The sequence below is a fragment of the Ochotona curzoniae genome, unplaced genomic scaffold, assembly GCF_017591425.1.
Source record: "Ochotona curzoniae isolate NIBS_2020 unplaced genomic scaffold, NIBS_Ocur_1.0 contig_908, whole genome shotgun sequence".
In the NCBI taxonomy this organism is placed as follows: domain Eukaryota; kingdom Metazoa; phylum Chordata; class Mammalia; order Lagomorpha; family Ochotonidae; genus Ochotona; species Ochotona curzoniae.
Window position 1 is genome coordinate 15,813,957 of NW_024466607.1, and position 26,839 is coordinate 15,840,795.

Here is a 26,839-nt window from a genome sequence, read left to right on the forward strand (position 1 = left end):
CCTGCATCCCCCCCCCCCAGCCTTTCTAAGGGAGCAGGATCCATCCCCTCCTTTCTGGGCAGTGAGGGACCGTGTGGTGGCGGTGGCATCGTTCCCAGACCAAAAGAATGTCCCATCACTTCTGAGTGAACCAGGAAAGGCGGGCAAAGAGGTACCAAGGTTCAATCCACCCCCCACTGCCAGGCGAACCCTGGGGATTGCCTGAGTTTGGAGGCACTGAGGCTAGTTACCCTGATTTTAGCTGATCTCTCATGAAATCTGTTAGGCACGTGGGAGAGGCATTGGGTAGAAAATTTGGAGGTTTCAGATGCTTCAAAGTCTAGGGACTCAGACATCTTTTGAACTGTTCCTACATCGGAGCCCATATGGGCTGGAGCAAGTCTCCTCCAAGGCTTTTGAGTAGTGTTTTTTACTTTGCCCCACGAGAAACCCTCTAGAGGGGCTCATCCTGTAAAACAGACCTGCTCCATGGGAGAAGGCCTGGAATGAAGTCCTTTGGGTGTCTGTGGGAAGCACAGGTGTTCAGAGGGGGTGCAGACCAGACTCCTTGCAGGACAGAACCCCCCCTTGTACACTAGCCTCTGGAGCTCCTGTACCCAAAGGCCCATCTTGGCCCTGAATACATTTCTTCCTTGTGGCAGCTGGTACCAAGTGGGTGCCAGAAAAAGATTTCTTGGTTAATGCGAGTCAGAACAGCCCCAGAGGTGTCTCTCAAACCCAGCCCAGGATCCACCACCCACATTGACTTCTAGAGCTCAGAGGGCCCCGCGGCCGTCATCCAACAGCACACCAATCAGGATGGTCTTCAGGGCACCAAGCAGTGGCCACAGCCTGGGCACCTTCTCCCAACCTCTCCCCTGCCCACTGCCTTCTAGGGGTTCCTCCCCAGTTACGACCAAGCAAAGGCAAGAGGTCAGCGGGAGGCTTTGCGGGGTGACATTTATTTGCCAGGTTCAGCAGGCACACAGTTTGCCCACCAACCTTCACATACCAGAGCAGACCCATGGGCATGCAGGGAGAAGGGCAGGACCACCACAAGTGCCGAGCAAGGGCAAGGACTGGGGTGGCTGCCTGTCCAGGCTGTGGTGCGGTCTGATTGAGGGTACCCATCAGGAATCTCCTGTGGGGAACTGGAACTGGGGAGGGTCACGTGACCTCATCCCAGCAAAAGCAACCCAACATGACTCAAGGGTACCAGGGCCCTGGATGGGAGCCTTTGGAATATTCCTCCATTTTGTTGAAGAATTGAAAAACAAAACAAAATCTGCCCTGTGAATCACAAACCCCCAAGGTACTGCCATGCAGCAGGGCCCCTGGGATAAAGAAGACTTGCTGGCTGAGCCTGTGGGCACTGGCATCCAGGACAAGCGAGGGGATAAGCGTTCTCCTTGTCTGGCCCCAGGATAAGGTTGCAGCTAAACTGGGCCAGTAAGTGCTGGGCCCTCCCTCTGCTCTCCCAGGTCTCATGGCCACACCCTCATTGTTCCTTTCTCCCTGAGGCTCAGGAAGTCCGGGGCACCCCACTTTAGGAATCAGCAGGGCAAATCATGCAAAGGTCTTTGGGGGGACTTCCCATGGACAGAGATGGAGACTTCTACCCTCCTACCATTTTCTTCCAATTCTAAGGAACCCCACAGCTAGCAAGCAGTGCCCCCAGCCATGTGATCAATCCTTGAAGTATCCTGCCCTAGATTTCTACATCCTCTCTACCAGCCTGCATCCACTCCAGGAGCAGCATGTAGCCAAGGTGCACATCCTCTTGCTCAGGAGCCTAAGACCACTGACAGGGCCTCGCTGGAGGACCAGCTCTCAGGGCAAGGCCACCCATGTTTAGGGCCTGGGAGAGTATGGGACCTGCAGAGTCTGCCTGGGCAGGGGGGGAGGTGGTGAGGCCAAAGAGATAGGGAAAGGAGAGTGGGGACACCCCACTCCCCCAAGTATCCCTAGAACAGTGTCCCACAAGGAACAGAAACTGGTGAAGCTAGCATAAGACAGAAGAAGCCACGAGAAATCCATGCAAGGGCTGGGGCTGGCCCTGCCTCTGGCCTGCCCACCACTCACACACATACATATACACAGGAGCCAGGACTGCTCTCCCGTGGCTCCCCAGGGATGCCCCCCTGGGATGGAGGGGGCTTGGGGAAGCGAGAGCATCATGCCAGTGACTCTATGTACATGAGAAGCCCCTCAGCTACTCTACTCCCCTCCTGCCCATCCCCTGACCCCTCCCCTCCAACCAGGCTGCCCACTCAGCTGGCCTCCCTCCGGACCTCCTGCACAGAGCCAGCAGCCAATTCCCCTTTACTAGAGGGTGGGGCCTGGCCTGTGGCGCCCTCTAGGGCTGTGCTGTCCGGCTGGGCCACAGCCGGCTCTGGGATGGCAGCTGCCTTGGGAACTGGCGTGGCACTGCTTTGAGTAGTGGGCACAGCGCCCTCTTCTGTGGCTGGCGTGGCTCTCCCATCAGTGGCTGGAGTAGCGCTCCTGTCAGTGGCTGGGGTGACACTGCCATCAGTGGCCGGTGTGATGCTCCCATCGGTGGCTGGAGTAACACTGCCGTCTGTGGCTGGGGTCACACTGCCGTCTGTAGCCGGGGTGGCACTACGGTCTGCAGAGGCCACATGATCACTCTTTGCAGCACAGGCTGCATCACCCTCCGTGATTGGGGTGGCACTGCTCCCAGGGGCTGCGGCAGCTGCAGCTGCGGCCCCACCTGTAGCAGCCCCAGGGGCAGCAGTATCTGTGGCTGAGGCCGACTGTGCTGCGGCTGCACCAGACTGCTCTGGCGCCCGGAGCCGCTTCATAAGGGTGGTCACTCGGACGGCTTTCTGAAAGGAAGATGGCGGGGAGAGGCTCAGGGTGAGGAATTATAGATCCGCCATGGTGTTCCCAGATGCCTTTGCCCTGCCCAGGACCAGGAATCCAGCTGCCCAACACCCCTGTCATAGGCCATGACGATGGTCACTGCCAAACCTACTGGCCTGAGAAATGCTAACATCTGGCTGCAGAAATAAGTGCCAAAAGAAAGCACTGGGGATCAGGCCAGGAAAGGGAATGGCCCAAATCCTACCTTCCACTTGGCCCTGGCAAAATTCTTTTCAATCTGGGCACACACACCATCCTTGATGTTCTTATCAGAAGCAGCATTGCCAGAAATCCTAGAAATAGAGAGTGGAAATACACCTGGATTAGAGGGGAACAAATCTTTGGGGCAGACGCCACCCAGCCCTTCCCCAGGGAACCCAGGAACCACCATTCAGAGCCTTTGGGCTGGCCTGAGCTCTGGTTACACTCACCCAGGCTTCAAGGAGGGGGCTGCAAGATGTGAGGGGATTGATGGCCAAGGTCAGGAGAACCCTAGCCTCTCCGTCCATCCTCCCCCGGGGTCCTGCTCACCACTCATGGGAGATGGCCTCTTCTGCAGTGATCCGCTGATCTTGCTCAACCTCCATCAGCCTTGTAACCAGGTCTTTGGCTGGGGACAAAGCCACAGGGGGGAAGACATGGGTACCCCAACCTCACTGTCTACAGGTGGTGAGTGAGCAGGAATAGAACCCAGCAGCTGGGCACAGTAGGCACCCCATCTTTCCCCCAGTCCCCCACCTTGGCACTCACAGCTGGGCACTGCCTCACCTGCCTGTGAGATATCATCCCAATATGGAGAGTCGAACTCATAGTCACCAGCCAGGATCTTGCGGAAGAGATTCTTGTCGTGATTCTCATAGTCATCTTCTTCTACCTCCTCGTAGAAGGGTGGGTTGCCTGAAAGCCTACATGGGCCAGGGTCACCCAGGACAGACACAAACACAGGTCCCATCCCTTCCTGGCTGCAAGGCTGCTTTGCTTGTCTACTCACAGGATGTACATAATGACTCCAATGGCCCAGCAGTCCACAGGGCGTCCGTACCGCTGCCGGCCCACCACCTCCGGGGCTACAAACATCGATCTACTGGTCAGTATCAGGTCTGTGGGTCAGGGGCCAACCATTTCCACTTTCTAGAAAGGGGATCCCCTTCCCCCTCTTCATGCTACCCAGAAGGCCTCAACAAAGGCTGCCCTCCCGCACCCGCCCCAGCCCCACCCTCTGCTTGCCCAGATACTCGGGGGTCCCACAGGGCTCCTTGATGAGACCATTCTCAAGCTTAGCCAGGTGGAAGTCACTGATGACAATCTTAGAGTTCTTCAGCCGGTTATAGTAAACCAGGTTCTCCAGCTGCTCCGGCCATTAGCAACGGCATGTGAGTAGGCAGAAGGAGATATGAGCAGACATCAGGGGCTGGGACCAGTGCTCCAGAGGTCTCCCCACCCCAGCCCTGCTCTCAACTGCCTCTTGGACTCTGGCCCTTGGCCTTACCTTGAGATTCCTGTGCACAATCTTGAGTGAGTGCAGGTAGGCCACAGCCTCCAGCACCTGCCGCACCACATTGCTTGTGTCTCGTTCAGAGTAGTAGCCCTGGTCCAGGATCCAGTCAAACACTTCTCTCCCCGTGGCCCTGAGGGACACCAGCCCCTGAGTCCCGCATGGATAGAATCAGGGGGTGGGGCAGGAACAACTGGGTGGGTGGGTGGCTGCGTCTGGGTCCCCAAGAGTTCAGAAAGAGTGGGAGGAGGGGTTTTCTTTAGCTTCAGAAGTCAGGATGAGGGAAGACCCTGTGGTCTGGGAATGCCTTGACCCCAGACCCTCACTCACAGTTCCAGGAAAATGAAGTACTCTTTGCGGGTCACAAACACATCCACTAACTGCAGAATGTTGGGGTGCTTCACCCTGGCATCAGGAAAAGGAGCCACCAGTCAGGACTGGGTGAACCCCTGGGGAAGGCTCTTGGTTATTATAGCAGCCACAGCATCCTGAGACTAACAGAGACTGGCAAAGCCTGAAGCCAGCTCCCCCTTACTCCCTTGGAACCCCTCCCCCACTTTCCCCAGGCCTTACACTCACATCTTCAGGATGCCTATCTCATTCTTGGCTGCCTTCCGCACCTTGCGGCCATCTCGCTTCTGGAACTTCTTACAGGTGTGCAGTTTGCCTGTTGTCTTGTCCTTGGCCCGAAAGATTTCACAGAATTCCTCGCTGCGGCCAACAAGCACTGCACTCAGCCCTGGCTGAGCATGGGCTGGGCTGCACTCCCACCCTCCCTTCCTCAGCCCTTACCCAACCCTGGCCCAACAGGCCTGAGGCACTCACGTCTTGATGACTTGTCCCAAATCATATCTGTCAGTCACCTCCGATGGCTGATTATAGTTCTTCTTATCGCCCAAAGTCACACACCCAAACGGCATTGCCAAGCTATAAGCTGCAGGCAGGATGGGAGCCAAGCTCAGCCGTGCCACTCCCATTTCTTGCCACCATACATGGATTGACTTTGGGAGATCCCAGTGTGGCTCAAGCCCTTCAGGGGCAGAAACGGCACGAGGAGGGACTAGACAATAGGTAAGCTTAATTCCTACCCCTGCCTTTCAGGCCATAAATACGGACACCCAGTTTGACTGCAGCCCCCATGTATGAAACATGTGTTACACTTCTGAAGGTCTGATAATACCAAGCACTGGTGATGTGGACATGAGCACTGCTGACAGAAGGTAACTCTTCTTTATTGGGAAGCAGTTTGGTAAAACCACAAAAGTTAAACCTACCCCAGGAGCCAGCAAACATGCTCCCTCACAGACACACCACAGTAATGCGTATACTTGTGCATCAGGACACTTCTGCAAGATGCTTTATAGCGGTCATGTTCATAACAGCCAAAAACTGGAAAGATGTCAAATATAAGAGTTTTGGGCCCGGAGTGATGGCCTAGTGGCTAAAGTCCTCGCCTTGAACAAACAAGGATCCCACATGCACACCGGTTCTAATCCCAGCAGCTCTACTTCCCATCCAGTTCCCCGTTTGTGGCCTGGGAAAGCAGTCGAGGATGGCCCAAAGCCTTGGGACCCTACACCCACGTGGGAGACCTGGAAGAGGATTTGGGCTCCTGGCTCTGGATCGGCACAGCACAAGCCATTGCGGTCACTTGGGGAGTGAATCATTGGATGGAAGATATTTCTCTCTGTCTCTCCTTCTCTCTATATGTATCTGACTTTGCAGTAAAAAAACAAATAAATCTTTAAAAAAAGAAAAACTATACAGATTTGAAAACTGCACACACACAAACATCTTCTATTTTAATTCCATTTTCCATGACCTTTTGAAAGTATACTGCTATCAGCAAGTTGTACTGTAGCATCCTTACATAATGGCATAGCATACAGCAAAATGAAAGAATTTCTGCTAGACCCAACATATTAAATTAAAAAAAAAAAAAAGATTTGGGCCTGGCGCGGTGGCCTAGCGGCTTAAGTCCTCACCTTAAAAGTGCCGGTCCTAATCCTGGCATCTCCACTTCCTAACCAGCTCCCTGCTTGTGGCCTGGGAAAGCAGTTGAGAACGACCCAAAGCCCGTGAGGGAGATCTGGAAGAGGTTCCTGGCTCCTGGCTTCAGATCGGCACAGTACGGGCCTTTGCGCTCACTTGGGGAGTGAATCATCAGACGGAAGATCTTCCTCTCTGTCTCTCCTCCTCTCTGTATATCTGGTTTTGTAATAAAAAAGCAAATAAATGTTTTAAAAAAATTTTTATTTGTTTATGTAAAAGATATCTTCCATCTTCTGATTCAATCCCAAAAAGTCCACAACAGTCAAGGCTGGGCCACACTGAAGCCAGGAATCAAGAATTCCATTTGGATTTCTGACTTGGGTGGCAGGAGCCCAAGCACGTGAGTCACTTTCTGCTGTTTTCCCAGGTGCATTAGTAGGGAGCTGAATCAGAATCAGAGCAGCTGGGACTTGAACTGGCACCCATAAGCAATGCTGTTGCTGGCAAGCAGTGCCTTAACATGCTGTACCACACTGTTGATCCCAGCATATGGAATCTTACTTGGTGTTTAGTGAGGGAAAAAAGTGCAAAAAAATACATTAAATATGATCCTAGTAATAAATATTTTGAAAATAGGGCTTGGTGTGGTAGCCTAATAGCTAAAGTCCTTGCTTTGCACATGCTGGGATCCCATGTGGGTGTAGGTTCATGTCCCAGCTGCTCCACTGCTTTTCCAGCTCTCTGCTTGTGGCTGGGAAGACAGTAGAATACGGTCCAAAGCTTTGGGACCCTGCACCCCTGTGGGAGAACTGGAGGAGGTTCCTGACTCCTGGCTTCAGATTGGCTTAGTTCCAGCCATTTTGGCCACTTGGGGAGTGAACCAATGGATGGAAAATCTTTCTCTCTGTCTCTCCTTCTCTCTGTATATCTCCCTTTCCAATAAAAATAAATGAATATTTTAAATAAATATTTCAAAAACAGGGAGAACTCACTCATGTTATTTAGGAATACTAACACAGTAGCAAAACTACAAAAAAGAGCTAGGAAGTAGTCACCAAGAGTCAGATAGTGGTGCCTTCTAGAAGAAAGGGAGATGTGATTGAATCAGATGCACTAAGGGCACGTTGAAGGGCCTGTTTCCTGACACTGAACAGCTATGCAGGTATTTGCTTCATATGAATTTCTAAATATGTATACATGCACATGATAAAATTCAGATATATTTCACAATAAAAATGTGGATAAAAACAAGGGCTACTCATACTACAGTATACTTTGTAGTATTAAAAAGCGTACTGTGAGGGCCAGCAGTGTGTTACAGTGTGGCACAGGGCTACACCGTTGCCTCCAACGTAGGCATCTCATATAGGAGTGCCAGGTTGAGTCCTGGCTGCTCCACTCCAATCCAGTCCCCTGCTTAATGTACCTGTGAAGGCAGTGGAGGATGGTCCTAGTGCTTGGCATCTGCCAAGTCATGTGGGAGAACTAGATGAAGCTCCAGGCATCTGGCTGTGGCCTGACCCAGCCCCAGTTTTTGCAGCCATTTGGGGAATGAATCAGTGGATCTTAATCTCTCTCTTCCCCCCACCTCACTCTGTCTTTCAAACAAAATAAGTAAATCTTTCAACCAAAATAAATAAATAAATTGGTGTACTGTATTGGAAGGCTAAAGTGAAAAAGGAAAGGACAGAATGGAAAGAAGACTGTTATTTGGATAACATTTTAAGTATGTATACTGGTATGCACTCACAAACTCTTTTCTGGATGGACACCAAAGACGTGACTTCTCATTAGGGCAAAGAACTGGATAGTGAAGAAACAGATGACAGTTTTTAGTAATCAATGTTCTGTTGGAATTGCTGCTGTTTGCTCTGATTGACAGCTAATGCTGCATTCAGGCACAGTGCTTGTGGGACTCCTCCATGGGAGAAATGCCCATCTGTGGGGTGAGGCAAAGAGCTTGGAGGAGGAGGAGGCAGCATGAGAGCCAGGCCCACGAGGGAACGGCTTGCCAGGAAGCTGGCAGGGACAAGGGGCAGGAGGAACAGCACAAGCCTACCCGGTGTTGGAGCCTGCAGGGAGCCTGGGACAGCTAGCTCTGCAGCTAGAGCACTGGTCCCGGATCTGCAACTTCACCAGTTACAGCCTGAGCCCCATGGTGTTGCCAGCAGACTGGCTCCAGACCCCGAAGGAAAAGGCTCTGGCAACACTCTCTAAGAGACAGGGAAGCTAGCGACCTTGCAACCACGATGCCCAGGATGCCCATCCAGCAGGACATGGGGACCCCAGTAAGCTGTGCATTGGGGTGGTACTGACTATTCTCCTGTGCTTACCTTGTTAGTCTCTCCTTGGTCAGCTAGCACTTACTGTAGATGGGTCCTAGCTAGCGGTGCTGGAGCCCTGGATCTCCCCTCCTTGAATGTACTCACAGCCTCAATGAATAGGAAAGAGAGGAAGGAGGCAGCTTGACAGGGACTCTGCCAGCCAGGGTGGAAGCTGAAGACCTAGCCAAGCCTCAGGGCCAGCCCCAGCTGCTACTCTTTTCCTCCCAGGCATGCAGGCACACAGGTCAATCCCCCAAAGACTTAGAAAACAAATGCCATCAATCCCCTCCTCTGGGTTGCTGGGGCTCCGGGCACACACACACATCTCAACAGCATTATTCAAACCAGGGCTTAAGCCATCTTGTGAGATGCTGCAGAGGCAAGCGAGAGGCTTTAAAGATTGTAGCCAGCTGTGTGTCTTTGCTTTGCCACCAGGGCCACAGCCCTGCTTCTGTGTGTGCTGGGGGAAAAGCATGAGGCTCAAATCCCACTCTTACAGCCAGGCAGGGCCACCCACCACTGCTGGCCATCCATTTCCACACTTTAACATCCAGGGGATGGGGCCCGCCTTAGTCCTCCACCCACCTGAAAAGACAATAACTTCCTCCCGAGGATAGAATACACATAGGAGGGTGTTGCCTGTGCTTGCAGGTCTCCCAGAAGGGCTGGGGAACCCCCAGTGTTCCAGCTCCATGGCCTTGCTTACACCGTTCCCCTAGCAGGAATGAATGCCCTTCCTCCAAAGCCTCCTATCCGAATCCTGTTTGTCACGGCAGAGCTATTTATAACTTTTTTTTTTTTTTTTAATCAGCAACTACCTCAATATCCAACAACAGGTGACTTTCGCTAGCTGGACTGCAGGAAGTCTGGGTGCTGGCCAGGGTGCTGCCTACCTGGGCTTCCCGTGGAGCAGCCTCCACAGGAGCGAGGTGCCAAGACCCAGGCTGAATCTTTTCCTTCCTTGTGATGTCTAGTATTAGGTTGGTTGTGCAACACAATTATCTCAAACAATTCTGACACTCCAAGGCCAGACTCAAAATGGCCCTTTCTCTCTGATACCTTCCACAACCTCCACTTCTCACCCCCACGCCAACCACTCCTGGCTCTGCCCATGTGGGGCACAGGTGGCAGGTTATGAGTAGACCTGTCCCCGATCCTGGCCCCAGCCTTTGGTAATACATTAGCATTCATGCCCACAAGTGCCCCAGGGCTGATCTGGGGGGTGTTTATCTCCACCACAGAAAGCTGAGTCTCTGCCCACAACATCAGCCTGGAACCACCATCAGCTTCTGCAGGACTGAAAGCTGGGGCAGGCACAGATCCACCCCCACTTCCATCCTGGCTGTGATGATACCAGCTAGTCACTACCCCTCCTCACCCTCCTGCTTGGGCCTCCAAACCTAGGCCTAGGGTGAAAAAAGAAGAGGAGGCCATGCTTAACAATGAGCACCTCAGTCCCTTCCACTCTCACCCACTCTAACATCTGCTCTTCATTCCTGTTACCTGGGAGGATGTGAGCATATGCATCAAGCACATCAGCAGGGTGGGGTCGGGGGATGAGGAGAGGGACCTTGGCCCTGACGCTGAAGGAACTGGTAAAGCACAGTTCTAAGAAGAGCAGGAGGACAGGGAGAAGGAGGTTTGCATTTGTCAAGCTCACTCCCATGACCCAGACCCAACATAGGGGTTAGTTCTCCTTTGCGTTAGATAGGTCCATGCGGGACCAAGTAAGTACGCACAGGAGCCTGCGTCACAGCAGCTCTCACCCTGGAGTCCCAGCTCCCTTCTCTCCTCTGCAGAGTGCACCTGTGAGACAGGGGAGAGCATAGAGCCTGGTGCTGATGCTGCCACTGCCCTCCAGCTGCTCCCTGAGAACCAAGAGCTCTCCAGTTCCCGCCTGCTCCTGGGGCTTGACCGCTGGGCTCAGGTAATCCAGCCTTAGGGAACCCTGAGGGAGCCTGTGTGGTTGGTGCCCTTGAAACAAAGGGAACCCTTGGGGCTCCACTGTATCTTCAGGTAAGTCTGATCCAAGAAAAGTCTGACTGGGACAGAGGCCAAGAGGCTCCTCATTAGGGTCTTACTTTCTCCTCCCCCCGTGTCAGCCTGGTTCTGGCCACAGTCATAAATGGAAGTCTCCTGCCACCCTGGCCCCAGAGCTTGCAGTAAATCTAGGAAGGCCACCAGGGGCCCAGGAGGCCTCTGACTCCCTCCCAGGGACTGACTGCAGGCAACACCTCCAGATTTAGTGGCAGCTGTGAACTCCAGCCTGCAAGTATCCCCTCCCCTCCCCTGCTCTCTTCTCCCAAGGCCTGGGGCAGAATTTGCTGCTCTCACACAGACTTGCCCAGGCCCAAGCCTTGCCTTGCTTACAACCAGCAGAGTCCTTTCTCATGGGATCAGGGGATCTGGGGCTTGGGGGATGTGGAAACCTCACTCACCAGACCTGGTGTTGCGAGAAGGGCTAAAATCACAGTCCACCTTCCAGTTGCTTCAGGGGCTCCTCCTGGCTGTGCCCCCAGCTCCATGGAACAATGGCCCACAATTTCTGTAGCTGGCTACCTCCTACATCCACACTGAGGGAGTCAGAGGAGGGGGGTCTCTCCTGGCCTCATGGGTGGGCATACAGTCAGTTGCTACCTTCAGAATGTTTCAGTCCCCAACATGCAGGCAGGGCCAGTAGCTTCCTGGCCCCTCCACAGGCAATCTCCACAGGTCCCAATCTTTGAGCCCCAGAATCTATCAGGGGCTCTGCTCTGCTGTGGTTGGAGGAAGGGAAATGCAGAGGAAGGCATTGGAGTAAAAGGTTGCTATGGTGATGGAAGTTTTAAACCAGGGAAGGGGGAGGGGAGAGGTATTGGCCAGGTCCCTTCTCTAAGAATTCTGGACACTCAGGTATGTCTCCTGCACCCACGGGCTCTATGACCCTGGTCCCCATCAGAAGAGGGGAGGTGTGCAGATTGAGACGTCAGAAAAGAGAGAAGGCAGAGAGGGACCAAAAGCAGAAGCTGTGTTGGCAAAACAAGGAGGCGACCCTGGAGTAAAAGGGACGCAGACAGAGAGAGAGACAGGGAGCAGGTAGACAGGGGAGGGCAGAGCCAGATTCTGAAGGGACCTGTGGGTGCCTCTTACAACTCGAAGGTCTGATGGCCTGTGTTTTACATCCAAGTCTACCTGGAGCTTGAAGTATGAACCTTCCTCTAATCCCCCAGACACTGAACTTGGCGTGGGAGGCACTGCCAAAAAGGAGCCAGCTCTCTCTGGTTCTCATGGTGGGAAGGAGCCAACTGTTGCAACCCCCAGGCAGGACAGTTCCCCAGCCCCTCCACCTGTGGCAGCCGAGGGCAAGGGACAGCCAACATATGGAAGCAAAGGCAAGGGAATTCTGGAGGGTGGCAGGAGAGGAAGACTCCCTCCCCAGTCAGTGCTCCTCTCAGCCACCCAGCTGCACCTGAATCTTGTGGTCAAGATCCCCCCCCCCACTGCCACCCCCACTGTCATCCTCTGGGGGCCTCTCCGTCAGAGAGTGAGGTCTGACCCTCACCACCTGAGCTAGTGGATGAATGCTGCCAACGGGGCCAGAACCAGCAAAACAACTGCATAATCCCACCCCCTTCCCATGCCTCAGTTTCCCTGAGCAGAGACCAGGGATGCTGTGGATCCCCAGGGTGGGCAGGCATGGAGCTGAAGCTGAGGGCTGGCCGTAAGCATATGGGCAGCTAGCCTAGGGTACCTGTGTGCCATACCAAATGCCCCTAGGAAAGTGGAGGGGACCCTGCCTCTCCCCTGCTCCCCGCTAGACCAGCTTGATTCTGAGGGGAGTGGACACACCATCTCCCAGTGGAGTCAACTATAGCCCAGGGGTCTGGCTGGAGCTGGCAGGGGAGGAGGGCACTAGATCCTTAATGATGGTTTTAAGGAACTCCACCCCTCAGGGCTGAGGGCGGGGGAGAGGGCAGAATAGGGACGCAGGAGAGCTGACCCAGGTCTCTGGGAGGGACAGAAAGCCCTACTAATAGGAAAGAAACTGAAAAAAATCAGACTCTGTGGGGTGCAGACAAAGGCTGTTTGCCAAAGCTCATGGGGAGGGGACAGGGTGGGCATTGGGACTCAAGAGTCCAGGGTCTCTACCAGACAGTGGAGGCTGATGAGGGCACAAATTCACCATTTCCACCTGTCCCTTGGACCACCAACCAAGCGCTCTGCTCCTTCCCGCGGTGCCACCCTGACCCCCTTCCTCAGTGCTGCTGGCTCGCCCCCGCTGGCACAGCAACACACATGCGGAAGGCACACGTGTGAGCACCGAGCCCGCAGCTCCCATCAGCAACTTGTGCGCCCCCACCCTCCACTCCCCTCCCGCACCGCGCACGTGGGTCGGTGCACTGGACCCCCGGCAAGCCCTTAGGTCAAGATCTGAAGACTCGGTCGTGGCTAAGGGGCTGCTGGTCCCCCAAGGTTTGGGGCCTCCTCCCCCACCCCGCAGTAGCCCCGCCCAGCCCCCCTCCGGGCTGTCGCCCATAAAGAACTCTCCGTTGTCATGGAAATTAGTGACTGCTAAGCTGGAGGGAGGGGATCCGGGGGTAGTTGGGAGGGGCTCGAGGAGGCTTTGGGAGCCAGGGAGGAACCGCTCGGCCCTTGGCCCCGACCCTCACCGGGCACCACGAATTTTCGAGGGTTAAATGTTATTACAATCGGAGCTACAGAGGCTTCCACCCCGGGCCCTGGAGCCGTCCTAGGCTACCAGGAACTTTAGCCCGACCCCGCACACCGCCCCCAGGATCTGCAGAGCCCGCGCGTTCTGCCCCCGCCGGGACTTGGCGCCCTCGAGGCGCTCCCACGCTCTCTGCGCCCAGAACCTCGAGTCAGGGTGAGGGGAGGGGGACAACTGCCCCAAACCCCCCAACCTTCATCCAGGAGACGGTTCCCCACCCCTCTCCACCCCAACCAGGCTGGACCTGCTTCGCACCTGCAGCGCCGGTCGGTCACGGGGAGGAAAGGATCGTGGGCTCAGCAGGGCGCCGAGGGCTCCGGGGGCGGCGGGCAGAATCTGCTCCGGGCACGCGGGGCAGACGCGGCGCCAGCTGCAGCCGCTTCGGCTCAGAAACCTCCAGCATCGCCAGTCGCTCCCCGGCACCGGATTCGCACCCTGGGCCGGGGGCGGGCTGGGGGCGGGGCCGCCTGAGAGGCCCCGCCCCGCCCCTGGAGGAGCCTGAGGCTGGAGTTCCACTCGAGGCGCACTGACCTGTCCAGTCCCGGCCAGTCTCTCAATGGCTCCCTCAGGCCCATGGACTCCTGGCTAAACAACGGCAGGCCTGGGAGGAAGCCGAAGGCTTTGCACTGCACAGGAATCAGCAGGCAGTAACATCTGGGTATGTGTGTTGTTTTGGGGGAGACCTGCCCAACTCCCCAAACTGAACCCAAAGAGCAACACTCACTTAGAGGAACCACATAGATAGTGGTGAGCAGTGTCCTGCAGAAGGTCCCCTTAACTGGAGGCAGCACGTAGCCCTGTAAGGGTCCCAGTTCCCACGAAAGAGCCTTCTACCTCACTCTTAACTCCAGCTCTTGCAAGTCCACTAATCACAAGCCACAGCCAAGGAGGGCAGGTGTTTGCCACAGGGGTTAAGTCGCTCCTGGAGACACTAGCCTTTTCGTGTTCAATCCAAGACCTGGCTCTGCTTCTGACTCACCCTCCTGTGCGTGGGTAGCCTGGATGACAGCAGATGGTAGCCCAGGCACTTGCCACCTGCTGGGGAGAACTGGATGGAGTTCATGGGTCTTGGTTGCGGTGAGCATTTGGGGGGTGAACCAGCAGATGAAAGAGCTCTCTCTCCACGTTAAATGAACCATTTAAAAAAGTTGCCCTGTCTGCCCTATCTTTTGTGGCACTGAGTCTCCCAAACCATGCAAGTCATATATGATGTGACATAGACTCTGCTTTCCTCCCAGGCCAGTCACCCCCTAACACTTTAGTAAGCCCTGCTTCCTGAGTGGTCTGGGCTAGTCTATAGGAACATAAGAGAACTATAGTACCAAGGTGTGCACCACCAAGCCTTTCCTCTCCATGGAGACCCAGAAGTACTGGGAAGAAACTATGAATAATATTCTTGACTGTGGACCTGTTCCTTACCTGGCAGGCACTTGGCTTCATTACCTGCCCCATCTTTTCGCAGTCTTGAGGACTACCCTGAGACCAGCACCTTAGGCCCGACTTGAGCCTCTCAGGGTCTGGAGCTAGACTCAGCCTCCCCAGCCCCACCCACTGAGCCCTCTGCCCCTGCTCTGGGCTGGGACGGCATGGGATTACTCTCAAACCCTCAGCTTTGCCGAGTGAGGTTCCCCCACATGGTGACCCACAAGGGCTAACAGGAGGGACTATTTGAGTAAAGAACTTGGGGCTAGATTGGCAAATGACTGCCTCCAGCAAGGCCTCTGGAAGCCTTTCTCCAGAGGGAGAGAAGAGGGTGCTTAAAAAAACCCTTTACAACCTTGCCTGGTTTTAGCCAGTACCGAATCCAGGTGATGGTGGTGATAGTACCAACTCCCCTCCCCCCACCCCAGCTGGATTGAGATTTCCTCTCTGTACATGCAGTTTATGTCTGCAGAATGGAGTGACCTGGTCCTCAATTCTTCCCACCATCTAGCCGCTGTTCTTAACATAGTGGGTTTGTGTGCTTATATGGTAAGGACAAGCCGTGGTTCACTAACCCCACACAATACACACATTTTGTGCCTTCCTCAAGGGTCATGGTTATGCAGGCATGGGGAAGAAGCTGGGCTGGGGATTGCTAGGCAGGAGGAAGGGGTGTTTCCTAGGAGCCCTGCTTGCTCCTGGCAGTCCTCCACCTCTTCTGGGTTCTAGGCACATTCTGTGGCACGTGGGTGACAGCACGTGGCAGGGAGTGTATGCACGCATGCATGTGTGTGCGTGTATGTGTATGCTCTTACATTGAGGAAAATGGCAGCAGCACAATGTGTGTGCACCGGTGCCCAGGGGCACGTGTGTCTGCATTCCACGTGCACCCAGGCGTGCTTGCTGGCACGTGTACAGCTGTCTCCGGTCTCTGGAGCTGCCAGCCCCCTTTCCTGCCTGACACAAGTCTCAGGTTTGCGGAGGCTGAATCAGGCTGTTGAGAGCAGGACACAGGAAGGAGATGAGCCACGCCAAGAGGCAAGCAGGGCCTGCGACGCCAACACCATTCAGTCCCCCCACCAGGCAGCCCCTTACTCTGAGGGATACAAAGGAAGCAAGGATGGGTAGAGAAGTAGAACCCAGGGCTGGGGCTGGGATATGGTGTGGCCCTCAGCTCAGGACATGGAGGCTGGTGGGGCAAACTTCAGTGTTTTTGATTTCCTTCTTCAACTGCCATCTCAATAGAGAGTAATCACACCGGCAGAATCTCGCCTCCCACAATGCCAGGCCATGGACCCAGCCAGTGTTGAGGTTCATTGCCACATTCATTATTTAGAGCCAGACAGGGCCAGGGGACTGACTGGCTTCCAGCTAACCAACCCACTCCTCCCCCGCAACACTGCTGCTCTCCCACTGGTCAGAGGACTAGTAGGAGACCCAACCAGCACAGGGTGCAGTTCAGGTCAAGATCAGAGGCTGCGGGCGTTAACATTGCCTGGTAACCTCTGGGAAACCCCTCCTGAGGAGGTCTTTTAGACCGGCTGATTAGGAGGCTGAGGAAGGAGCGTGACATTTATAGCTTTGGCTCCCACCAAAGCTGGAAGGCCAGAGGGGCAGGATCAAGCAGGAGCTTAGTGTCCACAAAGCCTGCGGAGCGGCCAGTGTCTCATCTCCACCTCAATGCGCTGCTACCCAGAACCCAGGAGCCAGGAGCCTTTCCACTCCCTGCCCCCAAGGGCCAGGAGGCAGCACTCCTACATCCTCCTACTCTGGCAAGCCCACAGAAGCTCTGGCTACCCAGCACAAAGCTCCAGCCCGGTGTCCCTACAGGATGTTCAACCTCCACCCTCCACCTCCCTAAGAAGTCAAAAGTCAGTCAGAGACCCTTCCTTAACAACCAACACTCCAGACCCCCAGCCATCTCCGCAACTTGGGATGGCTCAGCTGTTGACCAGATCTTCGACCACCAGAAGAGGGCTCCAGATAGGGTTGGTGGGGGGATTGTACGCAGTCTTTCCCTCTGAAGCTAGGGGAGGGGGCTGCTCCCCCAGTCCCCACCTCATGACTCACTCCAAGCTGTGTGGGTTATTACATTATGTTTGAAATTGCCATGGCAACTAGCTGGCAATCAAGGGTAATTGCATTTGTCGTCAGGGCAACAGGGTAAAACCCACAGCAGCCACTCTCTGTGGTTGCCCTTGGGGTGCAGTAAAGGTCAGGCCAGACCAGAGCCAATACCAGGCAAGGAACTCTTGGGCCCTCCAAGAAAGGGTAGGTTGCCAGGGCCTGTGAGTTCCAGAGCATGGAAGCAGGGCCACCCTACACACACACACACACACACACACACACCACTGGCCCAGATTGTAGGCCCCTAGCTCCTGCCTTCCACATACCACCCTGCCACAGAAGCATGCCATGAAGCTAAGTGCAAGCAGAACCAGAGCTTTCATGTGTTCACAGCTGGTACTTGTAGATAGCCCATGGGCCCTCTTCCTCGTACTCACGACGACTGAGCCACAGGCTCTGGAACGAGTCCCGACATGCCATGATTGAGCCCCCAAGCCAGGCAGCCACTGCACGGTGTGGGGAGCCCAGCACGGTGGCCCTGTGGCCCAATTCCTGCTTCAGGCGCTCGGGGAAGCCACTCAGCAGAGTGCTGCCACCATCCAGCACCACGTTAGCTAATAGCTGTTCCTGCTGCTTGGCCTCCAGCCTGCTGATACTGAGCAAGGCCAGCTGTGGGAGGCCAGGCTGGTTGAGGCCCAGCAGATTGGGCTGGAAGAGGGCTTCGGGGCAGCAGAACCGCTCTGAGCCCAGCGTGATAACCTGCTTATCCGGGAGCACAAAGTCCACTCTGGCCTGGGCTTGGGTCCGGGCCATCTCGGCAGTCATATCCATGGCCACGTAGCAGCAGGCCTCTTTAATCTGGTTGACCAGCCCTGCTTTGGGGGGTGAGTGGCCACCTGCCAGCAATAGTTGAGTCAAATATTCAGTGAGGTCACCACCGGCCACATCTAGTCGGTAGGTGTCAAGCGGAGCCAGGTCTCCGGTGAGGATGGGTGCCACATATGAAGTGCCATGGCCACTGCCCACAACCAGACCTGTGGTGCGCCCGTAAGCATAAAGTGCCAGCAGGGCCTGGTGCACGGTCTGCATTGCAGGCACCCGGAAGCGCTCAAACAAGATCTCTGCCACCTTCTCCCGATTGGTCCGCGGTGAGATGGGCGAGTCGGCCACGAGCACAGCCAGTTCTTCTGACTGCACGCCCAGTCTGCAATAGAACAGGTGCTGCCACAGCACTTCAAGCGCGTCCCAGTCAGAGACCACACCTCTGTTCAGCATCGGGTAGGAGCCCTCTTGGTTTTCAGGTACAGCATACCGGGGCTGGCCCTGGGCTGCGTGCTGCAGCAGCTGGACTCGTGAAGGGACCACGTTGAGGACATGGTTCTCCCCAGCCAGCCCACATTTGGTGAATCCTGTACCAGTGTCGATCACCACAGCCGCCATGCCCTGGTAGGGACTGAGTGAATGGCGGCAGAGCACGGGGGACTGCACAGGTAGGGTATCCACGGTGGATACCAGCTCATAGCAGGTCCCGTGGAGCAGGCCAAGGTGCGCGACCATAGGCTGGCGGGTGACGTCCTCAGCCGTCAGCTTGAACCGAACATTCTGGGGCTCGGTGTTCACAATGGCCATGGGCAAGGCCTTGCCAGGCGTGGTAAAAGTGATGAAGGAAAGCTGCTCCTCCTGTGTCCCCTGGGAGTTGCCGGATTGCCAGGATGAGAGCCGATGTATGCTGGTGCTTTCTGTACTACCGATGCCAACTTTGTCTTGGCCCATGTAGATAGAGGCCTCCTCAGGGGCCAGGGGCACCCGGAGCACCCCAACATGGGGAGGCAGGTCCAAGGGCTCACTTTCCTGGGCAGAGGCCTGGACAGGCTCTCCAGTGATTGTGGTGGTGGTGGGGGGCCCTCTTGAGAGAGGGGTCTCTTTGATAACGAGGGGCTTCCCAGCGACTGGCACCTGCCCAGAGGAGGAAATTTGGATAGCAGGAGGGGTCTGCCCGGTGAGAGGGGGCTGGTTGGGAAGGGGGGTCTGCTTGGTGAAGGAGGGCTTCCTGGTTAGAGGTGGTTGTCCAGCAAGTAGGCTCTGCCCATTGAGAAACATCTGACCAGTGAGAGAGGCCTGTCCAGCATCTTCAGCCCGAGTGCCTTCAGGGAGAATGGCAATAACCTCTTTCTGTTTATGGTTGTGCAAGTCCTCCTGAAGTGAGGATTCAGGCACCTGCTGTGTGTTGGGCGTTGAAGCCAATTCTGAGTTCACCCACTGGAGTTTCTTGGCCTCTGGCATCCTCAGGGAATCTAGCATCCAGATGGTACGACTAGATCCAGCTTTGTCAGCCTCAGGTTTGGACCAGCCAGGATCAGGGCCATGTGTCAGGATCCTGTCTCTAAACTGGAGGGGCATTCCGAGCTGTACAGGCCCAGTGAGCATCCCGACTCCAATGGGTGTCTCTGTGCCTGGAGCGTTCCAGGCCTCCAGGTGGAGTCTGCCTTCCTTGGGAACCAGAGCCACCTCTCGGTAGCTGCCAGATGACAGGCTGGAGGGCACAGGGCTGGAGAGCATGGGTGTGGTGGGCCAGAAGGTGGAGTGATTGCTGTCAGGGGAGAGAATGGGCTTGCCCAGTGACCGGGAGGATGGCAAGGTTTCAGAAGCATAGAGAGAAGGGGCATTGGGCATGAGGCCCACCAGTACTGCCCGGGAACCCATAGGGTCATGGCACAGCAGCCCCATCCTGGTGTTGCCTGTGGCCATGTCAAACACCAGCACACGATCTTCCACGGCATCCCTGAGCTGGCAGGTGGGGGCACTGGGTGGGGGAATCTGCATGGCTTCCTGGGGATACTGGGACAAGGGCTGCTTGTGAGAGGTGACCTGGTGGGCAGACAGTGGCACACTGGGGCTGCTCTTGGTGGAACTGTTGGGTGGCTGCTTCTCTGGCCGAGAACTCTGGATGTCGTGGCTACTTTGGGTCTTGGGGGTGTCTGGGGTCTTCTGACTCAGTATTGGGCTGCCAGGCATGGAGGTATAGCCCAGCGGCTTCTCCCTCAATGTCTCAGGCTGTTCAGGTGTGACCTGCCTTTGGATAATCTCGAACTCCTGCATGTGCTCCACAAACTCTTCCAGAGTAGGCGTCAGGGTGGAAGTCTCCTTGGAGTAAAAGTTCATCTTGTCTTGGCAAGAGTTGGCCACTTTGGAAGACTGCATGAGAACTGACCATTGGTTGCCACACCTGAGGAGGAGGTCCTGAGAGAGGCCCTTGGGAACTAAAATGGCTTCATTCTGGTGTTCAGGGGTGTGAGGTTCGACTGCAGCAGGTGTTGGGGTCACATCCTGAGCCGGAGTTGTCATTACCTGAGCTGGAACTGCTGCTGGAGCCACTGGAACCGCTGCTGGAGCCACTGGAGCCATTGCTGGAGCTACTGGAGCCACTGCTGGAGCCACTGAAGCCACTGGAGGAGCCAGTGACAGTGAAGAAGTTTTAGCCTGAGCCGGACCTGGCTGCTTGCCCTGGCCCTGATCTTGAGCTGGGAGCTGAGCTGGAGCTAGAAGAGGACCTTGGCCTTCAATTAGCCCATGCTCTCCTGAGAAGAAGTAGGGTAACCACCGACTCTTCCTGTTGACCACCGGAGCCATTTGTTTGGGGTTGCAGGGCTCTTTGCCCCAGCCTACCAAGACTTTGGCTGGAGCCTTGATCTCACTCCCAACCTGCACCTGGAGTCGGGGGTTGCAGGGTCCGTGCTGGGACATGTCACTACCACTGCCACTGAGCCTGCATACAGGTAAGAGCAGGGTCCTGTCCTCCAGGTTGAGATGCTGTGGGGCTCCTCCCACGATGGAACTTGGAAATGGGTCAGTGGAAGACAGTCTTGATGTATCCTGGGAGGACTGCTCACTCTCGCACTGGGAACTGGCCCTGGAGGAGTTACGGAGCTGCTGGTGAACGGACTCAGGCAGGTGGGCTTGGAGGATTGAGCCGCAGGTCCCATCAATGGCAGTCTCATTGGACAGTGATAGCCCCTGCTTGACGTATAGAGATCCCGGGTTTATCCACAGTCCCTGGGATCCTCTGAGACTACCCCCCAGATGCTGGCTGCTGACCAAGGGGTGGTCCTGGTGGCCTGATGGATCAGGGCCCCCCACCTTCTTGGTGGCTTCCATAGTCCTGTTCCATGTCCTGGGTGCCCTGCCCCCACTTTACTGTCATGGCAACCCCCACACATCATAGCCCCCAGTGACCTGGGAAGGAACAGAGTGCAGGAAACCAGGGGCCCCACCCCCTGAGGAATGGAGGCCTGCCCAGGAAATCTCAGGCAGCAAAGAGGCTCAGGGACCCCTGTGAAGTGAGTCAGTGACGGGTCAGCCTCTTTTTCTCCTTATTGGCCAAGTGACTACTCTGTCAAGGTCAGTGCTAAAAGGGGAAGGGATTCTGCGGTGGACAGGGGAGATCTGAAGGAAGCTTTTTCAGGGAGAGCAGGGAAGAAGCCTCCTTCCCGCCTAGTTTTGGGGAGGCAGAAGAGGGTGAGGGGGCTCAGGCTGGGGCCCAAGCTCTCCTCCCCTGTGTTTTCCAGCTCCCACTCCGGGGACAGCAGCTCCTTGGCAGTCTCTGCTGCTCCAGATGGTTCTCTTATGCCTGTGCCTCACTGAGCCCCCTCCCCAGAGCCACATGTCCCCTAGGCCCAGCACCAACACCCCGTAGGGAGAGGGATGTTGGAGAGGAAAGTGGGTGGGGGGAAGGGGAACCTCAGTTCAGAATTCGCAAGTCAGAATGTTCTAGCTCTTGTCCTATTGTGTTGGCTGCACCTTGGTCAGAAGCGGCGTGGGGAGCAGAGCTAGGTCACAGTGTCTACAGGGCTAATCAAGTGGCAATCACAACATGGGGCCTCAATAGGGACCCAACAGGCATGAGATGGGCTACAGAGTGTGGATCTGGTCTGGCACACAGTGGGCGCAGCTCTGAGAGCAAGCAAACATAGCGTGGTACACACAGGAAGGACAGACTAGACACAGGGCAGGTGCAAATCCAGTTCCAATCTCCAATTTGTCCTAAATAAAGGCAGAGTGACAGATAAAGAGGACTCAAGACAGAGACACAAGAAAGAGAGATCTATCCATTGACCCACTCCTCAAATGCCCACAAGGGTCAGCGTCAGGTCAGACCAAAGTCAGGAGCCAACAACTCCTTCCTGGTCCCCTACATGGATGTCTTAGACTTGGGTCCAAATCTATTGCCTTTTAGGTGCATTAGCAGGAAACTGATTGGAATCTGGATTCACTGGGACTTAAACCAGGGCATCCTGAGCAGCAGCTTAACCACTACACCACCGTGTCCAGCCCCCACCCTCTATTTCTGAGGTAGGGAAGAAAGGGGCAGGGAGGGGTGGGATCTGCCTGTCAGTCTCAGAGGACGCTAGGCAGCAAAAGGACTTTTTTGTTTGTTTGTTTTGAAAGGCAGATGACAGACAAATTCTTCGTCTGCTGCATTAACTCCAAAATGTCTGCAATTAGCTTGTGCTAGACCAGGTTGAACTGTATCCCAGTTTCCCATCCTGGGTGGAAAGGACCAGGTATTTTAGCCATCACTTGCTGGCTTGCAAGTTGCCCCTTAGCAGGAAGCTGGATCTGAAGCAGGGGCAGGACCCTGAGCCCAGCACTCTGCTATGGAATGTATCCCAGGCAACAAGTTAACCCATTGCACCATACCACCCACCTATAGGCTACACTTCTGGGAGTCACCTATTGCTACGGCCCAGCCCTGAGCTGCTGCCTGCTTTCAGCTCAGAGGTCAGAGCACCCTCCATTGTTCTTTCAGGACCAAATCTTTTCAGACCTACCTCAGCCTTTCCACCCAGGCAAAGGGCTGTGGAGAAGGCAACATAGACTTGTTCCCCAAAGCCAGTGTGTTTTTGGAGGCTAACGACTGTGGTTATGGTAGCTGAGGGCTTGGAGGTTTGGTAACCAAAGATGCAGGCTTGCACTGGGCAAAGCCTGACTCAGCCTCGGGGCCCCGCCCTCCTTCCCTGTGTGCTGCCTTCATTAAGAATGGGGCAGATGGCTCTGGACATCGGGTTGAGCAGCTTGCATGCTGCTGCGGAAGCCCCAGGGTTTGTAGCCTGTGGGTGCGTGCGTGCGTGCATGTGTGTGTGTGTACGCCCATGGGCACACACTCTCCGAGCATTGTTCCCTGCATTCCTCTCGGGCCCAGACAAGCTGTTTTTCGTGCGTTGTTTGTTCCTGGCAGAGGCGCTGACGGCAGTCTCCTGTGCCTGCAGTATCTGAGCTGGGCTGCGCCTGAGTGGTTTGGGGGAGACCCTAAAAGCCTCCAGCTGGCTTGACCGCTAGGCCATCCTCCACTGCCTGTAGAGATGAGAAATAACTCTCCTCTCCCCTTTCCAGGACTGGGGTCCTTCCTGGTCCTGGGGTCCCCTAGGGAAAGAGAGTGGAGCTGGCCTGAAGGAGCCACTGGTAAAGGAAGAGTCTTGCAGGAGGCAGCCAGGGAGAGCAGGCCTATCCCACCTTGGAAGCAAACTCCCCCTGCGGCAATGTCTGTCGTCTGTTGGATCTTTGTGTGGGACCAGCTCAGGGTGGAGTACACGTGACTCAGCCTCGTGGCCATGCTGGGAGCTGGGCATTATTGCATCGTTCTTATAGATGAAGACATCACAGCACAGAGAGGGACAGTGGTCTGCTTCACAGTGCACAGCCAAACCAGAATCAAAGGCAGCTCACACCACTCTGAATCCGAAGTGTCACCACTGGGTGCCACATAGCCATGGGCCTGTTCCTCCCTTCTGGGTGCTATAGCCCCAAGCCACACACCCACACTGGGTGCTCCCCAGCCCTGTTCCTCCTCCCCTCCATAGATTAGCAGGTTGTCTAGCTACTTTCCCTGTGGATGCCAGCTAAGCCAGTATCTTTCCAAGAACCTGGAAGTCCTGTACATGGGCCAGTTGCACACCCCATGGGGGTCAAGCTGAGGCTTTTATACTCAGAGCTCTTGGCTTGGCCAAAGGCCGTTCTCATTTCGTCCAGCGGTGGGGAGGAGCAGCAAGGAAAGTCAAGAGACTCCTAGGAGGGGTCCCTTATACCTGGCCCCTAAAGATAGCCCCCTGTGCCCTCCCCCACCCTGTGTTTTTAAATAGTCTCTCACCAGGAAGAAGGGCGTCCAATTCTATTTCTGATTCTGGGAAGTGAGGAGGGCCAACACGTTACCATGGCAACCTGGAGAGCCCCTCCCCCTCCAGCCGAGCCCATTCCCCAGGCCGAGGGCTGTGGGGTGCCAGAGGGTGGCAAGGAGCTCAGTCTGTGGGCAAGGCTGGAGGGGGCAGCCCAAAGGGAGGGCAAGTCCCAGTGCCTGCATGGCCTTCCAGCTCACCTTCACCTTGGCCTCCCGGGCAGCCCAAGGGGAGAGAGTACAGTCATCCTGGGGTGCCCTTCTCCCTCTAGATCAGAGCCAACCCTCCCACCTAGGAGGCCCTCAGGACAGTGGAAAAGTGGCCGTTGGGACATAAAAGGAAGAAGCACGGAGCTCTGGGAAGGGCCAAGTCCTCCAGATCTACTTCTCCAATACAGACCTTCTTTTAGTGCCCTAGCATGAGAGTCCTGTCCTCTGCCCCTCTCTGTGCCTACCCCTAGGTGGCAGGGAGGAGAAGTCTTGGGACTGTTTCAGAACCCTAAGGTCAGCAGGAGCCTCAGTGTGCTCCTGAGGCAGTGATCAGCTCAAGAGTGGATAGGAAACAAGCCGGTGTCCCCAGACTCCTTCCCACCGGGCCAGCGTCCAGGGGTTCTCAGCCTAGCCCTTTTGTCCCTGAGGCTGCAGTTGAGTAGCACTTAGATGTGCGCAGGAAGGGCGTTCCAGCTAGGAGCAGAGCCAGGCAAAGACTGACTTCCGGAATACCCAGGAGGATCTTGTGACATAACCCTCCAGGTACCGACAGGGAACCTCAGGCCCCTGAGGATGAGAAATGCAGGCTGGGCCTCCAGGCTCCACTCCCAGCTCCTCCTATGTGCCTGTCTCTCCCAAATCCCTGCTCTCTGGAGCTGTCACAGTGGCCTGGGGGCCCCAGCTCTGGGGGCACTTTTGCCTGATGTTTCCTCTGACCCCATGGATGTACCCATTTCATGGAAGCCGGACCAGGTTGTAAAAGGAGCTGTATGAGCCGCCCTGCCTCTTGGTGCCCCTGCTTGACCCCAGAGGAAGCAGCACCCCAGGGAGAGAGAACCCCAGCCCTAAGAACATGTGGCAGGTCGAGGGGAAGTAATCCATTCCTAATCTGGGATGAGGAAGGCAGAAGCCATCAGCAGATGCGCCTTTCTGAGCTCCAAGGCACAGGGAAATTTAAATAACAGATGTTTCAACAACCTTCCCTGCAAGCCGGTGGTGCAGTGACCCCTCTGCTGCGATGTGTTGCAGCTTAAAAATAGCCCACAATGAACCGCTCTGAGCCCCAATTGACTCAAGCTTACGTAACTCTGCGTGAAAGATGGCCGGCCACAGCCCCAAGGGAGAGCACAGCACAGCCGCCCTGAGCACAGCCCGCAGCTGGCAAAGGGGCAAAAGGAGCTGTCCCCTCAACCTCCCAATTTGGGAGCCAGCACAGGTGGAGGCACCGGAGGCAGAGGCCGCACTGCCAGAGCAAGTGCAGATTTCTGCCTGCTGAGGAGACCTGTGGCCAGGCCAGCTGAGGGGATGGGGAGAGACTTGCCCTTTTTGAGGATCTTACAGAAGCCAGGCCTGGGGGCAGGGTAGCAGTGAATTGAAGAACAGATGACTGAGGGGCAAGCATTTGGCACAACAGTTGAACTGCTGCTTGGGGGGTGCTCGCATTTTACACGGCAGTACCTAGGTTCAAGGCCCAGCCCCACATCTGATCCCAGTTTCCTGCTCATCATGCCCATCCTGGGAGGAAAAGGTAAGGGCCCATGTCATTGGGTTCCTGGCTCCTGGTTTGGGCTTGGGTTAGCCTTGGCTATGGTGGGCTAATCTAAGGAGTGATCCAGCAGATAGGAGATCTCTGTCTCCCTGCCTTGAAATGAAAGTGTATAAATGAAAATGATGACTGAATCCAAGACCAGGCCAGGCACCTGAGCTGTTCCAAGGGTTCTTGTTCCTGTGTGTGTGTGTGTGTGTGTGTGTGTGTGTGTGTGTGTGTATTGAGGGAGGGGAACACTGCCCCTAACCAGATGGACCTGGCTAGCAGCAGTGATGTTTTGCTGAAATCACAACTGCCTTGGAGTTTGGAAAGGATCAACTTCTTGGGGGCTTCTAATTCTATGTGGTATGGACTGCAATATGCCAGGAAGGAGTTATGGTATGAAGCAGATGTCTGTCTTGCCTGATATTGGCCATCAGCTTCTTCCAACTCCCTGCCCTACCGGAGGCAGCCCAGAGCTCACTCCAAGACAGGTCACGAGTGTTTAAGAGGTGAAAGGAACCTGGAATGAGGCAGACCTGGGGAATAGGGCAGGTTGCCCTTGGCATTGGGAACCTCTAACACTCCCCCTCTCCCACTGCCATCCCAGCATCAGCATCTTCCCTCAACTCCTACCACCTGAGCTCCAGATGGGGGATGTCTGGCCCCTGAGCTCCCACAGAACAACCAGAGACTATGTTTGAAATGTGTGCCCCTTAGGCCTAGCACGGTGGCCTGGCAGCTGGAGTCCTCACTTTGCACACATCATGTGGGCACTGGTTCTGGTCCCAGCAGCCCTGCTTCCCATCCAGCTCCCTGCTTGTGACCTTGAGAAGGGCAGTCGAGGACGGCCCAGAGCCTTGGGACCCTGCACCCACATGGGAGACCTGGAAGGGGCACCTTCCTCTGGATTGGCTCAGCTGCAGCTGTTGTGGCCACTTGGGGAGTGGATTGGCAGGTGGGGGAGCTTCCTCTCTATCTCTGTTCCTCTCTTTATATCTTACTTTCCAATAAAAATAAATCTTTTTAAAAATGTGTGCCCCCTAACTCCCTACCTACAAAG

The 26,839-nt window shown here is 55.5% G+C and overlaps 2 protein-coding genes across 4 annotated transcripts; both read right to left on the minus strand.

The window, feature by feature from the left end:
- Nucleotides 1-925: 925 nt before the first annotated feature.
- CAMKV (CaM kinase like vesicle associated) lies at nt 926-13,834 on the minus strand. 3 transcript variants are annotated; one of them, XM_040995014.1, is made up of 11 exons: nt 13,637-13,834; nt 5,183-5,291; nt 4,937-5,068; nt 4,688-4,762; nt 4,352-4,490; nt 4,090-4,210; nt 3,854-3,929; nt 3,631-3,767; nt 3,394-3,472; nt 3,068-3,155; nt 926-2,825 (listed from the first exon to the last, which is right to left on the minus strand). In XM_040995014.1, exons 2-11 carry the CDS (start codon nt 5,275-5,277, stop codon nt 2,250-2,252), a joined length of 1,518 nt encoding a protein of 505 aa, XP_040850948.1. In that variant the 5' UTR covers nt 5,278-5,291; nt 13,637-13,834; the 3' UTR covers nt 926-2,249. The 3 variants fall into 3 exon arrangements, with proteins under 3 accessions (XP_040850948.1, XP_040850949.1, XP_040850950.1); XM_040995016.1 differs by lacking the exon at nt 13,637-13,834 and having other exon boundaries at nt 2,250-2,605; nt 2,711-2,825; nt 5,183-5,277; XM_040995015.1 differs by lacking the exons at nt 3,854-3,929; nt 13,637-13,834 and having other exon boundaries at nt 3,631-3,759; nt 5,183-5,277.
- Nucleotides 13,835-17,257: 3,423 nt separating this feature from the next.
- Nucleotides 17,258-21,025, minus strand: LOC121165872. The gene is made up of 2 exons (XM_040994875.1): nt 20,285-21,025; nt 17,258-20,197 (listed from the first exon to the last, which is right to left on the minus strand). Exons 1-2 carry the CDS (start codon nt 21,023-21,025, stop codon nt 17,258-17,260), a joined length of 3,681 nt encoding a protein of 1,226 aa, XP_040850809.1.
- Between the last annotated feature and the right edge of the window lie 5,814 nt (nt 21,026-26,839).

What these genes read in the sequence shown, in the direction of transcription:
- CAMKV (XM_040995014.1), bottom strand. Translation starts at nt 5,277, where the DNA reads ATGCCGTTTGGGTGTGTGACTTTGGGCGATAAGAAGAACTATAATCAG. An exon ending in TTGGGACAAGTCATCAAGAC is followed by an intron (nt 5,069 to 5,182) that starts GTGAGTGCCTCA and finishes TGTTGGCCGCAG; the next exon opens with CGAGGAATTCTGTGAAATCT. An exon ending in TACTTCATTTTCCTGGAACT is followed by an intron (nt 4,491 to 4,687) that starts GTGAGTGAGGGT and finishes GGTGTCCCTCAG; the next exon opens with GGCCACGGGGAGAGAAGTGT.
- LOC121165872 (XM_040994875.1), bottom strand. Translation starts at nt 21,025, where the DNA reads ATGGAAGCCACCAAGAAGGTGGGGGGCCCTGATCCATCAGGCCACCAG. An exon ending in CTCCAGCAGTGGCTCCAGTA is followed by an intron (nt 20,198 to 20,284) that starts GCTCCAGCAATG and finishes ACTCCGGCTCAG; the next exon opens with GATGTGACCCCAACACCTGC.